Genomic DNA, 17,710 nt, shown 5'->3' on the forward strand with positions numbered 1-17,710 from the left:
TTTTCATTAAAAACAACACGTGGCATAATTTAATTCCTAACCAATCCATTAAAGTACTAACTTGTCATTAGCAGATTGGTTGTCGTAAAACAGTGACAATATAGGGATTTACAAAATCTCATTTTCATCAAATCACAAATTTCGGAAACATTAACAGTAAAATATATTGATAGACGCAAAACGTTCAATAGAACACTTTTTCTATCTAAACAAATCCACATTCATGACTTTTCATTATTTCTCTCACTGCACATTCTCTTTCAGTAAAAGATAATGAGATTGTAGTTTTCTTTGATGATAAACTTACATACATTTTACACATTTTAAAGAACTGCTCTCGTCGTAATATAATCTTTTTTATACTGTAAATGACCTAATTTTCGCGCACTTAAATTTTGCGCATTGCAAACGGTTAGCAGATTAGTGAAATGATGGATAACCGCACCAATATTGTTTGCCATAGGAAATGGGCCAGGGAATGAATATGTATTTGGCGCAATTAAAATCAAGCCCAAAGGGTCTGGTGCGGAAAAAATTCTAAAATACGATAACCGCTAAACTATGTGCGTTTACAGTAAGTAATATGGAAGAATGGTAAAAAAAATCATCTGATCTGTTCAAGCCATAAATAAAAATGCGAAAGGGCAGGTAATGGTCTATAAAAATACATTTACTATGATAATTAATCAATATCAACGTATCATGCCAATAACCTCTCATATATGCCTTATCAGGCGGTTTTTGAACAACACGGTAACAATAACAAACTATGATGGAAGATGTTAGAGAAAGTCTCTCAACCGCAAACATGACCTCATATATATCATCAATACAACTGGCAGGGTACGGATATATTACGTCAATGAGGGATGTGTCATTTTCAATATAAAAACCCTAAATTGGAGGAAAACAGGTATGTTAGGTCTTTGGTTGATATCCAAACGATGATGAAAAACTGTGGTCACACAAATACGAGGTAAAATCCATTTACGTAATTCGACTTTTTCTTTTTACCATCGAATAGTAACACTTATGTTAATGTATTTTGATACTGGCTGTAAAATCACATAGGTAAGATTCTTGTCCCCGTTTTGGCGGGATCACTCATTTAGCAATCTGGTAGTATTTATATTTTGGCCTTAATATCATCTATAGTTAGATATTTATTGTTGTTTCACACCTCGATTGTAAGTTGAACACCATTCGAAGTAACATCCACAGGAGAGAACTATACTTTCTCATTCTGAAAGTTTTTTCGGTGTTCTCACTGTCGTTAAAACGATTTCGTTCAAGAAACAATCTCTGTCCCTGAAACCAGTCCACTAATGGAGAAGCTGATAACAATTAAGATAAGTTTTATTCAGAAACAGTCTTATACAGTAATTATCGAGCCTAGCTAAATACAGGCATGCATCAACATTGGGCTCCTAATGTTGAAACACTCTGAATCTCCATCACATTTTTCTCTTCCCTAAATGTTACACGTTTATCATTGGAAGCCGCCTGCTTTCTCGCTCCCCCTCCCTTATCGTTTTTATTAGCTTTTGATGGAGTCTTAGGCGGCACGGAAGATTTGGCAACTTTTTTCGAATTCTGAGATTTCGAAACACCTTGTTTCTTAGCTTCAACAGAAACTGTACTGTTTTGCACTGTAGAGTGTGACTTGTTATCTAACTTCGGTGAGTATTTTTCAACATCTTTGTTTGCCTTTGGCGCTTCACCTACGTTTATCACAACACTTCTCTCCTTACTGGCATTGCTATTGGGTGTCGGTTGTTGGTTCGATCCTTTAGTTTTAGCCGACCAGATCCGAAGCATGCCCATCGTGCCTTTTTTAGGTTTTTCTTTCTTCTTCATCTGAATGATTGCCAATCGTGCTCGTATGAGACCCTTGGTATGATCGCTTATGTCACTAGCATCGTCACGTAGTACATGTCGGTCGTAACACATGTCAGCTATCTTTGCAACCACAACAGAAATGATAATGGCTGCGATTACAATGCATATAGTAGCGATGAGCTTGATTGAGGCGTCGTAACTCGCGCCGGAAGAGCCTGACGACGACGTCGTGTTGCTTCCTACAACAACAAACAGAAAATCAGATTACGCTTGTTTTTACGCATATTCAGCATACCATATTTTAGTTATTGATTCAAAGATTCTTTTATACTAAAATCAAAATGCGTATGTCTACAATTGTATTGTATGCATTAATAAATCTATTGAGTGATATCGATAATTTTCTGCTTCTTTAACTACTGTTGATGCAACAAACATACATAGGCTCAAATCTTCTGAGATCATTACTTAGGTTATTTTTTCATTAACTTAGTCATGCATAACAATGCATGTAACACTTACTCTGATTTTAACACAAGAGTGGTAAATCTGGTAGGTAAGGAGACAAAGGACATGCTTTTATTAAAGTAGTTCTGAAGTAAGAAGACACATTATTTCTATGTTCTATGTGATTTAGAAACGGTGGCCAATGTTCCTGGAAGGGATGAACGGCTATCGGTATGCCGTTCTTTTGTGGTACATTGCGAAACATTTCTGAGTATAGCAGAATGCAAAATGATGTCTTATCTCGGAACATTTGCAGTGGATAGCGTGGTACATGTCAAATAATGTAACAATGTTTTACATGCCCATTCGATAACCGGTTACATGTCCAGTGGAACACCCGTCACAAACTCTTCAGAGAAGTTAGATAGAAGTGTTTTGCTAAAGGTCATAACCACTGGACAGTACAAACCATTCCATTGAACTTCACACTCCGAAGTTTAGCAGGATGTTGAATTATCCCACTATGTACCGACTGAGCCGCAGTGATAATGCAATGTCCAATCTATCGCAGTAATCTGAACGCCAAAATTAGTGTAAAATCATACTGTTACTCTTTCCATATAGAAGGTATTAGATACATGATAATGCAAATAAACAAATTGTCAATTAGTCAGGAAAATATTCATTAACAAACATCAAAAGGTAAGGGAATTTGCTTTAAAAAAATGTTATAAATAATTCTGTATAACCTGTGAGCATGACATCTTGAACATTAAAACCAGCTTACAGGTAATATTGTGTTTTTTACCTTATTATTAATTGGTACCTGCTGTTCAATAGAGCTAGTTGTGTGAGCCCATATGGAACTGCATGAGATGAAAGGCCTATATTACAATGTTCTATATGTATAAAGTATTAACAATTTAATCCAAACACTTTCAATTAGGGGTAGTTTGTGGTCAATAAGACGTTTAAAATCAAATCGCCTTTACCATAAATAGTTCCTTTGCCTACTCGATTTCGTCGCTGTGGCGAAGAGTTTGGACAGCGTTAAAATCGATTTACACATATGTATTGTAGATAATGATTAAGCAATCTTTAAGTGAATCTAATGATTTTATGAATATATAGTTTGAAAATTGTATTTTGAGCTGTACTTTAAAAGAAATGTGCAAGATCACGGAAATACATTTCCCAGTACACAGGCCCTGTCAGAAATCAAATCTAGGTCGCAAGCTTGATAATACATGGCACTACCAACGGAGCCAAAGAACCATGACCCATTGGCTAAGTTGCAAACTGTCAACAGAGAAGGAGCGACACCGAATCGCTTCTTTTACAGTGTATTCCAAGCATGCATATCGCACGCACGGGAGGCCTTCCTTGAATTACCTTAGCTGTTGATAGGATGTTAAACAAATAAAACCAAACCAATACAAATCTTTTACAGTGCAGTGAATACTGTAAACGTACTTATTTTAGCGCAATCAAATTTTAGCGCATTTGCAGATTTTAGTCAGTTAGCGCAATGATGAATTAGCGCATTCACAGAACTTTCTATAGAAATAAAACGTACAAAAAGTAATTAGCGCAATCATAATTTAGCGCAAGGCTTCCAGCGCGAAAAGCGCTAAAATAAAATTACCGCTAAAATATGTACGTTTACAGTATTTAGGTAAACCACACCTAGCTGCTCTGCTATAATTACAGCGCAGTGAATATTAAGGTAAGATATTTGAGAGTGTAAAATTAGAGGGCATTGATAATGATTCTGATAGATGGTCGTAATCAGACGATTGTCAATAGGAATGTTTTTGTCAGTCTTTGTTTTTGGTCGAAAGAAGTTACACAAAATTCCCAACCTAAATATGAACTGCTGGTTACAATAGCACGATATAAATCATTCAGTGTGTATTATTTTCGTCTTGCAAAATAAATAGGAATCTATTCTCACCAAAAACAAATACTGCTATGAATACAAGCATTCTGGTGGGATGCTCTTCTATTGACAATGCAGTTAAAAATAATGTTAAAAACCTGTGATTCGGAGATGAATCCAGTCATTTAATAAACGAATGTATTGCATAAATCATTATCGGTGATAATCACACTATTTGTCATGTTTGGGTGCGCTAAACATCCCCAAAAGCCTTATATTATAGCAAAATAATAGCTGCGAACTTATATTCAAGTATGAAAAGACAAAATAAAGGGAAAAGCTGCGAACTTTGCTTATTTTTGCGAAAGGATCAACATTTGTGACAACGAACATAAGCAGATTTGCAGTATATAAACACAATAGTTTTTTTTTTCACAACAAAGACTTCACACAAGCCAGAAACGGTCCTAATCAGATTTGATTTGATATTTTATAAGGCGTTCAATAGGTTTTATAAACATGCCCTACTTAATACCATTTATAAAAGCTTAGGCCTGAATAGGGCCGAAGCAATCTGGTAACGATTTTTGCCGTTCCCTTGCATTGGCGACCTAGAAATGTCAGAGTAGGGTGAGAATCGGGTTGTCTAGGTATATATATATATATTATATACAGTTAAAATCCCTCAGATATGTGTCATATTCTTTGAACGAACATCTGAAATGTCATAGATTCTGAATGGAGAAGCCTTGGAGTTTAATAACACAATTGAATCTAAACAAAATGTTTCTTATCTTAAAAATCAATCTAAAACAGAAAATTATGAGTGGCAAAATATCTCAAAATATTGCTAAGTATATAAAAAATGTAAAAATCTTAGATGGAACCCGGAAGTGATTTTAACTTCCATGCCAGGTTGTGGCATCTACATTATATGGAGCCAGCATGAAGTTTTGGCTCTTGAAAAGTCGCAAAAAAAAAATCACGGAATATTTTCCTTGCCGATTTTGGTGTTTTTGTATAGATGAAGTGGTCTTTAGCAATTAGAAAACGGCAAAGGTCGAAGTCATACCTTTTCATAACATATTTGATTGACCTTGAGCATACTGTGTACATGTTTAACATGAATAAATGCACTGTTAACTTATCATTTGAATTATTATTCAAATAGTCACCTACTTGATGTACACCATGCATTGTATTTCTGAATGGTAATTGTTTATAGTGTAGTTGTGTTATTTGAAGGTCATGTGGAAGATAAGCTTCATGCTAAACATGACACTCTCATTACATAAAGAATAACCATAATATTATAATCAAAATTGTATACTATGTTAATAGTATTCTTTCAGTTATAATTATATTAAATAGGTATCTATGTGCTGAATTTTAAATCAGATGATTGAGCAGTGATTGAGCTGTGTTGTAATGTTTCGACAATTAGGACATTAAAATATACCAATGGCCAGTCGGCGTAAAATTTAAATTGATCAATTTGTGTAGTAATTGTTATTTGTATGGTGCACGGAGAGCCAAGGACACTCGCTAGTATCATGTTCCCTCTTTGTGAAGAGGTCCAAAGCATTCGGTGCGTCATTGGGGGACTAATATGTTTTTTTGTATTGAAGATAAATTATCTCGTCAAACACTTTGCACCGATGTCACTAAAACCGTTTCATGATACATACTTTTGTCATCAAGTAAGTTTTGAGAATCCATTTAACTCTAACTTAAAGGCTTGTTATCAAGAAATTCTCGAGAAAGGAAGTGAGTGGTCCAAAATTATACGAGATGTGTTACTTAGAATGGGGTTAAGGTATACATAACATTATGACAATATGGTTGACAAAAAGATTGATATCATTAAACGTAAAATGTATATATTTTGAGAAGACTGCATAGAAAAATCATCTACGAAGTGTTCTTTAAACGAACATATTCATTAATGATGTTTACAAAAATAATTAACGAAATACTTAGGTATCGATATTTTAAAGAAAAGAAAATTCGTAAGTCGTCACATAAGTTGAATATAGCACTGATGTAGGTCGTTATAACAATACCGAAAATTGTAAACTATGTACATCATGCAACAGATAATCTCTTGATATTGTGGATAAGTATAATTTTGAAATGTCGAATTTTTCAAAGATATAATAAATAAGCGCATAAAGAAATAGTATTCCCAAAATGTATGTTTAAATATAATCAATTCCTGAGAGCATATAACAAATATATCACCTTTAGCCGAGATTGTTTAGATTTAAGTAGCAAAAAGGATTTTTTATGTAATATAAGAACCTAATTATATATTATAAGGAGTTATCCTTATAAAGAACACCGAGTGGTGTCATAATTTCTAATTTAATCAACCATCTCCCATCCCCAAATATATGTTGATATGACGTTAAACAAGAAAAAAGACCCGATTCCACAATGTAATATTTTGAAAATTTGTCACTAGCACTAGTTTCATGTACCCTGGAGCGTTTGTCATTGGCTGCGATAGTAAGAAATCAATAGTGACAGCATAATATAAACAATGACGTTACGTCACAAACTAAAAATCGTGCGACAAAATCGCCGCCACCGATTGATTAAGTCCTCCACGTTTTAACTTTCAAACCCGCAAAAATGTAACTTTTCTTTGTTACGTGATAAAAGTTCTCACCTTGAAGTTTGTTTTGTTGACAAGGCTCCAAAAGTTTTAATTTCTAAGACTCGCTTTTTAAAATTCAATTTCAAATATTTAAAAACGACAATTATTTGATGCTATATTGTGTATCATGAAACAGTAAAGTACATGTGAATTTGATGGGCATAAACCAGGACAGCCTGCAATCAAAACTCGTGTATATATGGACTGAATAGATCGAGTGAAAGGGTTGTATATTATTTCGGAGTTAGAGGGCTGAGTCAATATTTGTAAAAGGTCAAAGGACTTGAGAGACAAGCAGAGGTGTACTTACATTTTAATATACAATTATTCACGCAATACAACTTGTCCGTGTATATAGTACAGCGTGAATGATCATTACTTAATACTTAGCGGCTGTACAGACAATGTAAGTTGTCAAATTATCGAGGCAATCCGCCCCTTGTTATTGAGACACCAACAGTCATATTATACAGAAAACAAAACAGGGAAGGGTGTAAAACATGTGTCCTGCTCAGTGTGGTGTGTATTATTTGTATAAATGTCTGTATGATTTATATAATCTACACATGCATGACACACACATGAAGGAGTCTCAAAGTACTATGACAATACGCTTAAGTGGAAGTTAATCTTATAATACATATCAGCGTGCAGTATTTTACGCCTGTATGGTAATACATTTGTACATGTAAGACATACAGATGTATGGTAGCAGACATATGAGTCATCAGAAAACTATTCAATAACTGTTGGAAATTTAAGGTCCATACCAAAACACAACATATTAAAATATAAAGAAACATACATCAACATAAAACGATATACCACAATATATTGAGACTTAAAACAATATAACAAAACTTACCCAAACATAAAATGATATACTACAATTTACCAAAACATAAAATGATATACAACAACTTACCAAAACATAAAATGATATACTACAATTTACCAAAACATAAAACGATATACCACAATTTAACAAAACATAAAATGATACACCACGGCTTGCCAAAACATAAAATGATATTCCACAACTTACCAAAACATAAAATGATATACCACAATATATTGAGACTTAAAACTGTATAACAAAACTTACCCAAACATAAAATGATATACTACAATTTATCAAAACATAAAATGATATACTACAATTTACCAAAACATAAAACGATATACCACAATTTAACAAAACATAAAATGATACACCACGGCTTGCCAAAACATAAAATGATACACCACGGCTTGCCAAAACATAAAATGATATTCCACAACTTACCAAAACATTAAAGGATATACCACAACTTACCAAAACATAAAAGGATATACCACAACTTACCAAAACATAAAATGATATACCACAACTTACCAAAACATAAAATGATATACCACAACTTACCAAAACATAAAACGATATACCACAACTTACCAAAACATAAAACGATATACCACAACTAACCAAAACATTAAATGATATACCACAACTAACCAAAACATTAAATGATATACCACAACTTACCAAAACATAAAATGATATACCACAACTAACCAAAACATAAAATGATATACCACAACTTACCAAAACATAAAATGATAACCACACAACAAAATGGTATACCACAACATACCAAAACATAAAATGATATACCACAACATATAATCTATACAATAACAACATATCCATATAATAACATATCACAGCATAAATAACATACATTTCACATGAGATTTATGGACTAGTTTTGAAATACTTCATATATATATTACTGGGTCTTTTGGGAGATAAAATCCGGGGAAATGTGACAAGATTAATAAGTTTAATATTGAATTGAAATAGGTGATTCTGTTCGTCACATAAGGAAGGCCTTTTGCAACATTTGTAAAAATTGTACTTTATCAGACTGATACAAAACCTAAATTGCGACATTCACGCCATTTTCTCCTGTCATATTGTATGACGTCACGATTGGGATTTACAACCAATCACATCACGAGGCTGCGGTATGTTCGTGTTTGTCTCCTTGTGATAGCGCGGAAATCATGCCGACCTGATAGCCCTACCTCACTGAGGAATAATGCTGAAGACATCCATCAGGACACCGCATCCGGTCACATTATACCGACAATTGGCAAACCAATGGCCCCGTTTCCAAAGTAATGAGCGTTAAGCTAGTTTATCAACGAACATTTACAGACTTTGGCATAGTCGACCAGGCGACAGAACCCAAAGCCTTTCTCACAGGGGCGAACACTCAACTAGAGGCCAAAGTGAAGCAGCGTAAGAGGAGGCATTAGGGGGGGGGGGGGGGGGGGGGGGAGGTTTTTTTAGAAGACCAAGCAACTCAAATATAATCGCCTCTTACGAATAACGCACCCGACCTGCTGAGTGGATTGTAATAGGTGTAATTACATCCATACTAGGATACTTAATTGAGAAATCAACAAAGTTATAGTTAGCAAATGAAAAAGTCATATTTAAAAGGTTATAAAGAAAAGCAGGGAAACATTTTTGAGTAAAGAAATAAGCATCATGAAAATAACATTGACTTGACATGTCAATTATATGGTTTAATATCCTATAGTATAAACATAGGGAATACAGGACAAATGTCTTCATATATAAGCTGAAGTTTAGCGAGGGTTCAGAAAGACAAAAGTGACGAGCCACTTTTCTCTTTCTGTCCCGAGCCAAAAATGCAATATTTTAGGACACTGACCATGTGTTTTATTCATCCTGCAACATACATCGAAAATAAACATATTGATATCAGAGATATTAAAATATATTTCTTAATTTGTTCGTCTAAACATTGCATTCATTTCAGCTGCCGTTGGGTGCATGAAGACATGCGATCATCTGTCGAAGCGAAACTAGCTCAGGACGACGTACGCCATTAAGTATTCCACGGTAAAATATAGTCCCAAACATATTCAGTTAAGCTTATGCTATATTTATTTTACTGAAATAATCTGGACATAATGAATATCCTACATTTACGATATGAATGTGATGCGAGGTATGTTTTTGCGTTATATTGAGACCAAATGTCAAAATGCAGGTCACCCAAAAAGTAGTTCTGTGAATACATGTATGTGCTGAAATACCGCGATTTTCCGTCTATGCTGAACACAGCTAAAGCATATGTGATAGGTCCATTCCGACAATGACATGGCCAATTGCAGAATAAAAACCTACACAGTGTAGATTGAAGTAGCAGTCCGTGGGTACATGTAGATATATATTGTATTATATATTATATCATTGTAGTCGTACGTATATGTAGGGGACCATGTCAGTCGCCATAATGTTCCAAGTACATTATATTTTAATCGCATTTATCAACCTAAACCACTTACATATAGAGTATGTTACGTTACAAGGGAAAAGCATAACAAAGACACAAAAATATACACACATACATGTATATTATGATATACAGGCGTTGTGGTCGCGATTGTAATCACTTATTCAAATCTCTCCCCTTTTAAATGAAAACAAGAATCAGTTTTGTTGGTTAACCAAAATGCATTTTAAGATAACGTATTGGAAATATATTAATTAAAAATAATTTTGTTAATCTCGAAAAAAAATATTAATATTTTAAACAATCTGAACAGTCTAAAATTTTCGATCGATTTTAAGATTCTGTATGTGTTTAACTTTGCTTTTTTTCGTTTTTTTTATTCGTTCCGAAAAAAACTGGCGATTTCTCATATTTTGTGAGCAAAATATCTCGTTTCTGTGATCCACGCCTATTTGTATTCAATATATCGACACATTCCGTTTTAGCAATTTATTGTTGTTAGAATTCTGACGGTGGAGAAAAGTAGCAAGTCTTTTTTAAAAGAATCCGTTCATAAACTCACAACGCCATGCGGAAATCACAATGCCAATACAATTTTGTCCTTAGGGTTTTCATATACAAAATATAACGTCTTGCATACCTGTGTGCAAGGCTAGAATGATCGATAACGTCCAATAATTATGCAGATGAAACTTGAAATCAAGCTCATTGTATGTTTGACAGCAGTTACATGACTGAAGTAAAGATGTGGGGATAAATGTTGAGTGTGAAGTTTAAGATTGTGTATTGCTTTATTTGTTATACAACTGTGATGTAAATTTGTAGTCGGACGTAACCATTGTATGTGTCTATCTCGTCAAAGATCTACCGATCGATTCGTTCATAAAGACACAATGTGCAAAAGCTGGTGTTGTTTTTAACAGTGAAACAAATTTTATAAATATTCAGAGCACAATAGGAGAGGAAACATGCAGCAAAGTATCTCATTTCTCAGAATACAACAAATTTACGATTTGGCTTCATTATCAAACGCATTATCAAAAATATGCCAGGAATATAAACATAACCTCACACTGCGACTGTTAAAGTAAGGTATTATCGCGGGAGGCGACTAATGTGAACTCCACTAACGATTCTTCCCTACGTCTTATCTTATCAAGACAGACTGTCCAAACGCTTTATGTTTTATATGTGACGAAAACAACATATTTTCCCTATTCCGATTCTTTGATACCCTATGAACACACTTGTGTGTTACAGGAGGGCAAATATTGAAACCAATATTCATTGCAGACAGGGCATAGCAACAACATGGTTTTACGACTGGGATTCGGTCCCGAAACCTTTTGATTAAAAAGTGGCCCACAACTTATATTTGAAGATGAAAACAGAGGAGAACCTACAATGCCTACAGTACTGACTTACTTATTTGAACATAATTGGAGTCTTAAGCTAATTCAATATCGATCGCATACACACCCAAACAATGGTCCCAAGGCAGTCACAGCATCTCCCTCCAAGGCTCGGAATAAAACCCGATCCCTGACGGAATAGGCCGAGATAAGTACATTCTCCCCAAGTTAATGCTAGCTGCTAAACAAATAGTCTGCATACTAAACAATAGCTTATTGTATAAAGCAAAACTAATTTAGAGGAATGGTAAAATCCTATCTATTTTTCTTTGTAACGATAAAAGAATGTTTAAGAATATTGCTGTTTGCACTGTGCCTTGTATATATATCAGCGGCTGATGATCTGTATACTTCACAAAACAGAGACTGGGTGCGTAGAACGCTATTTGAATAATGTCCGTACAACTACTTCCGGTTTCTACAACTTAGACATCCTTTCATCTCGAAACCAGTTGATACCAAAGATTAAACGTTGTTTTCTTTGTGTTATGAATAAATAAAACAAGTGCTATACATAAACTGCAGAGTCAATCTGTTATCAACGGAAGCTGACAGTACCAGGGTCACGTGCGTGATCATCATCTAGACGATTTTCAGTGATGATGCTACAGATGAATCGTTTGGTTTAAGTTGTTTTAATTCGGGGAAAAAAGTTCAATATCTTTCATATGGAACTATTCTTAATCAGATTTACATAAATCATACGAATGGTTCCCCGTCTTTTTGAACAATTTGTTAAGGTTTAAGAAATAAAAATACAATACTACTAAATACCTGGCTATGGCTACACAGACCTTCAACATTTGAATATTACTAAATAAATTTGCTCCGGGATCTTCTACAACAAAAGTGCAAGGACTATGTAAACAATTGACAGACCAAAGAGTGGGTTTATATTAAAAACGAATATCGATTCCAGGTCGAATAATGAATGGTATTTACGATATAACACACTGGAGTGTTTACTCAAGTACGTGGTCGATCGGGAAGGATTCCTTTGTATGTAGTTCGCATGACTTTTCTTAAGATCTCTTCAGTTGGTTTGTTACACGGTTTTATTTCAAATTCATAATTTAAGTCAGTCTTCATCTTACAATTCTTTATCGTGGTTTTTACGTGGTATAGTACAGTATATATGCATTTTTAAGTCAAATTGTCTTCTTTCTTCTACACAGGTACATGTAAACTAAGTGTGTGTAGACCACTTTGGCCGTATTTCATGAGTTCAAAGTAATTATTTAGTTTTATAAGTGCACTGCTCAACCAAACGTGATTAAAATCAGGTTTATTTAGGATTCCGTAATGTCTCAAAGAAAGTGAATAAAAAAGTATTGAGCAGACGTACCGGTAAACAATGCGTTTAACAAAACATACCTATATTATATATACATGTAATAACCTTTAATACAGGTACATAAAGGCGATAAAATATGTACTCGGGTATATATATAGGTAATGCACTGTATACAGGTGATACACTATGTATACTGGTATATACAGGTGATACACTATGTATACTGGTATATATACATGTGATACACTATGTACAATGTGTATTGATGTATATACAGGTGATACACTATGTATACTGGTATATATACATGTGATACACTATGTATACTGGTATATACAGGTGATACACTATGTATACTGGTATATACAGGTGATACACTATGTATACTGGTATATATACAGGTGATACACTATGTATACTGGTATATATACATGTGATACACTATGTATACTGGTATATACAGGTGATACACTATGTATACTGGTATGTACAGGTGATACACTATGTATACTGGTATTTACAGGTGATACACTATGTATACTGGTATGTACATGTGATACACTATGTATACTGGTATGTACAGGTGATACACTATGTTTTCTGGTGATTCACTATATAAACTGGTTTATACAGGTGATAAACTATATTTACTGGTTTATACAGGTGATACAATATATATATATATACAGGTGATACACTATGTGTACTGATGTATACAGATGATACACTATGTTTACTGGTATATACAGTTGATACACTATGTTTACTAGTATGTACATATGATACACTATGTATACAGGTGAAACACTATAAATACTGGTATGTACATGTGATACACTATGTATACAGGTGATACACTATGTATACAGGTGATACACTATGTAAACTGGTATGTACAGGTGATACACTATGTATACTGGTGATACACTATGTATACAGGTATGTACAGGTGATACACTATGTATACAGGTGATACACTATGTATACAGGTGATACACTATGTAAACTGGTATGTACAGGTGATACACTATGTATACTGGTATGTACAGGTGATACACTATGTATACAGGTGATACACTATGTATACTGGTATGTACAGGTGATACACTATGTATACTGGTATGTACAGGTGATACACTATGTATACATGTGATACACTATGTATACTGGTATGTACAGGTGATACACTGTATACTGGTATGTACATGTGATACACTATGTATACTGGTATATATACATGTGATACAATATGTATACTGGTATGTACAGGTGATACACTATGTATACTGGTATATATACATGTGATACAATATGTATACTGGTATGTACATGTGATACACTATGTATACTGGTATGTACAGGTGATACACTATGTATACTGGTATGTACAGGTGATACACTATGTATACAGGTGATACACTATGTATACTGGCATGTACAGGTGATACACTGTATACTGGTATGTACAGGTGATACACTATGTATACTGGTATGTACAGGTGATACACTATGTATACTGGTATGTACAGGTGATACACTATGTATACTGGTATGTACAGGTGATACACTATGTATACTGGTATGTACAGGTGATACACTATGTATACTGGTATGTACAGGTGATACACTATGTATACTGGTATATATACATGTGATACACTATGTATACTGGTATATACAGGTGATACACTATGTATACTGGCATGTAATGTAGTACAGGTGTTCACTTTACTAACTATGTATACAGTGTGATTACACTATGTATCCCGGTGCTAATATGTTTACAGGTTGATACACTATGTATACAGGTGATACACCGTATGTATACAGGTGATAACTAGCTATCAGGTGATACATATGTATACAGGTGATACGCTATGTATACAGGTGATACACGTATACTGTATTGTTACTGTGTACACTATGTATACAGTGATACACTGTGCTACACTACTGGTATGTACAGGTGATACACTATGTATACTGGTATGTACAGGTGATACACTATGTATACTGGCATGTACAGGTGATACACTGTATACTGGTATGTACAGGTGATACACTATGTATACTGGTATGTACAGGTGATACACTATGTATACTGGTATAATAAACATGAAAAATCCTATTGAACTCGTCATGTATCCTTCTATAAATTCGCTGAATTGTTTGAGTTTGGTCTACCTTTTTTGCGAAAATCACCAATATATGTTCAAGTGTAATATACAACTTGATGTGTTAATCTCTTTTAATTGCTGCCTTTCCGCATAAAGAAAAAAGCTCGTGTTTTTGCAGTTTCACTGTTCGGACAATGGATTCTCGGGAGTGCCAGAGATACCATTGACAACGTTTTGCCCTATGAACGTGTTATTTTTAACGATATGTAAAGAAGAGCTGTGTTTGAACTCTCTACCGTGGGTTACTATAGAACACATCATTACCATACGACACCGGGTATTTAAACAACGTGACTCCGTACATTTAAATGTTTAGGAATATTTGTAGACATGGACACATAAACAACACTAAATGCAGTAAAACGAAGCTGGTACATTAAAATACTTTGTTATTGTCCAAAAAGCACAGTATGTGAAGTTTGTATGCAGCTAGATTTAATGACATATTAGCCAAAGAGTTTAACTCGGTGTATGTGTGTTGTGTATAGTAAAAACCATTCTCATATGTATAGTTTGATATCTTTGCATGCTAATCTGTTAATATGACGACCGTGTCTTTAAGACTATATTTATACGCGGATTGCAATGCAGACTTTTCATGATTTGGCTAGTATTTGTACCATCGCTATTAGAGTCGTATCTTGACATAATTTTGGTACTAGAAGTTTATACATAAATATGAACGCTGTTGCTATGAAAATATTCTTGAAAAAATATTGATAATCGTGATGTTTCTTATCCCGGTGGCCGTTACAGTTGTAGTAATATATTTGTCAAAACGATATGAAAATTGCATCAATGAAACTACATACCTTGGACATGGGTTATTTGCAGTAGAGTCCAAAATGATATAATACATTCCGCACTATACACTAATTCCATCGTGAGAAACGTATCCTTCGACTCGACAGGACGATCCCACACAATATCCCGTCTACATGGCTCAAATTCATCCGTTTGTCAGTCCTCTGGTCCAGATAGAGAACCTCGTGTCATAGTTTCATTTCCAATTCATCTGTTCATCATTACTTGCAGCCCACATACAATATCCCGGGTCGCCGTTTAATTCCTTGGGACAAATGACTTCAGTTCTAAAATAATGGAACCCGGGGGACGGGCCTCTAATCAAGTCCAAAGACGACAAGCGGAGGGTCGCTCTCGGGGGTTCAGGTGCCCACGGGGCCAGTATCACGCTCAAATTGATTCCATCATGGCTGTTTTCGAGTATATTTTAACTGTCGATGTTTCTACAAGCACAATACATATATACAACGCACGTTCCAATATTTGGCTTAGCATTTGCTTTGCGTCTTCAACAAGTTGTTTTACTAATTAAATACATGAAGTTACCTTGATGGCGTAACTTGGGCGTATCGGTGAAATAAACTCCAGGTGGAATACCTAAATTGGTAAATATCACAATATTTATCTAAAATTCATCTAATTATAACTTCGAGTCATCGGTGGCACTGTTTGCACGTACGGCAGGTAGAGCACTACAAACGAAATTAATTATTCTTTAAATATCTAGCCAAATATTGTCGCTCTCAGTCGTTGCCAGCTTGGGATATTCGTGTACATATAGATTATAATGTACAATGACGCATATCTACAATGTACATGTATGGAACAACCCAACAGACTTAGATATATATTGTATATATATCTACGTTCTGGGCGAATGATTTTGAATGTACAGCATTCACTACAGTTAAACGTCAGTTTTACCTTCTTATCGGGGGCTTATAATATATCACATAAGTATATACCTGTATGTATGTGTTAATAAGGGTACACGTGTCAATATACCTGTATCCGTACTGTATACATATATATATAGATAGATAATCCACATCGGTCCACCTGGAATTTAAACCTATTGCTCAGTCCAAACTATAATTCACAAATCATTCCATACATAATTCTAGTGAGGGAACACCTCACTATTAAAACATAAATGTATATTAATTTTTTTGCTTACACTTATCAATTAAATTAATTAAATTAGCAAAGCATACCTGATACCGGAACCTGCCTACCACATTCAGCAAAACGTTTATGTGTACCTGGATTAAATCAAGTTACAAATCATATACTTGGAGATTAGAGTAAGCCTATCACAACCCGAGGATTAAATGCCTGCCGTGATCAAGCGTAAATCATTACGGAAACATTGATAGATTGTTTTTTTTTATAAAGATCGTTGCATAATTCATTATTTCTGAGTAAGTTAAATCCTTTTAAGTCTATAAAATCTCAACGAGAATTATATTTTGTATACAATAATAATATGAATTATTTTTATCGGATAACTGGGGAATATTGGCCGTGTAATGTTGCCTTTCAGTGAAAATGATTTGACGTTAATGTTATGCAGTTGTTTATAATTTCAAATTCGTTATTTTTTTCTTTTAGACACAGCATTGTGACGTCATATATACATAACGTCACGCTGCGATTGCGGAGGTGAAAATGTGCCTTTGGTGGTCGTCATAAAGAAGCACTGAACATCTCCTGAATTTTTCTCAAGTTATAGAATTAACAGAATCTCGCACTCGTGTTCAATAATATTGAAGAAGTAGTTTCCATTTACATGTGAAACGACCTTTGGCGAAATTAATGAAATCGTTCAATGAAAACAATATCTTATATACACATGGGTTGCTATAAAACGGACGTTATTCCTGGTGAT

The 17,710-nt window shown here is 34.4% G+C and overlaps 1 protein-coding gene across 2 annotated transcripts; it reads right to left on the reverse strand.

The window, feature by feature from the left end:
• LOC117337858 lies at positions 1–17,074 on the reverse strand. Of its 2 annotated transcripts, none has more exons than XM_033898988.1 (3): positions 17,037–17,074; positions 15,831–16,265; positions 1–2,078 (listed from the first exon to the last, which is right to left on the reverse strand). In XM_033898988.1, the coding sequence occupies exons 2-3, from the start codon at positions 15,898–15,900 to the stop codon at positions 1,414–1,416; spliced, it is 735 nt and encodes a 244-aa protein (XP_033754879.1). In that variant the 5' UTR covers positions 15,901–16,265; positions 17,037–17,074; the 3' UTR covers positions 1–1,413. The 2 variants fall into 2 exon arrangements, with proteins under 2 accessions (XP_033754879.1, XP_033754880.1); XM_033898989.1 differs by lacking the exon at positions 17,037–17,074 and adding an exon at positions 16,369–16,622.
• Between the last annotated feature and the right edge of the window lie 636 nt (positions 17,075–17,710).

This window comes from Pecten maximus, chromosome 11, assembly GCF_902652985.1.
Source record: "Pecten maximus chromosome 11, xPecMax1.1, whole genome shotgun sequence".
NCBI lineage: Eukaryota > Metazoa > Mollusca > Bivalvia > Pectinida > Pectinidae > Pecten > Pecten maximus.

Excerpts from the sequence above, each read along its gene's own strand:
- LOC117337858 (XM_033898988.1), bottom strand. The coding sequence starts at position 15,900 with ATGGAATTAGTGTATAGTGCGGAATGTATTATATCATTTTGGACTCTA. Across the intron at positions 2,079-15,830 it reads GCAAATAACCCATGTCCAAG|GAAGCAACACGACGTCGTCG; the intron begins GTATGTAGTTTC and ends TTGTTGTTGTAG.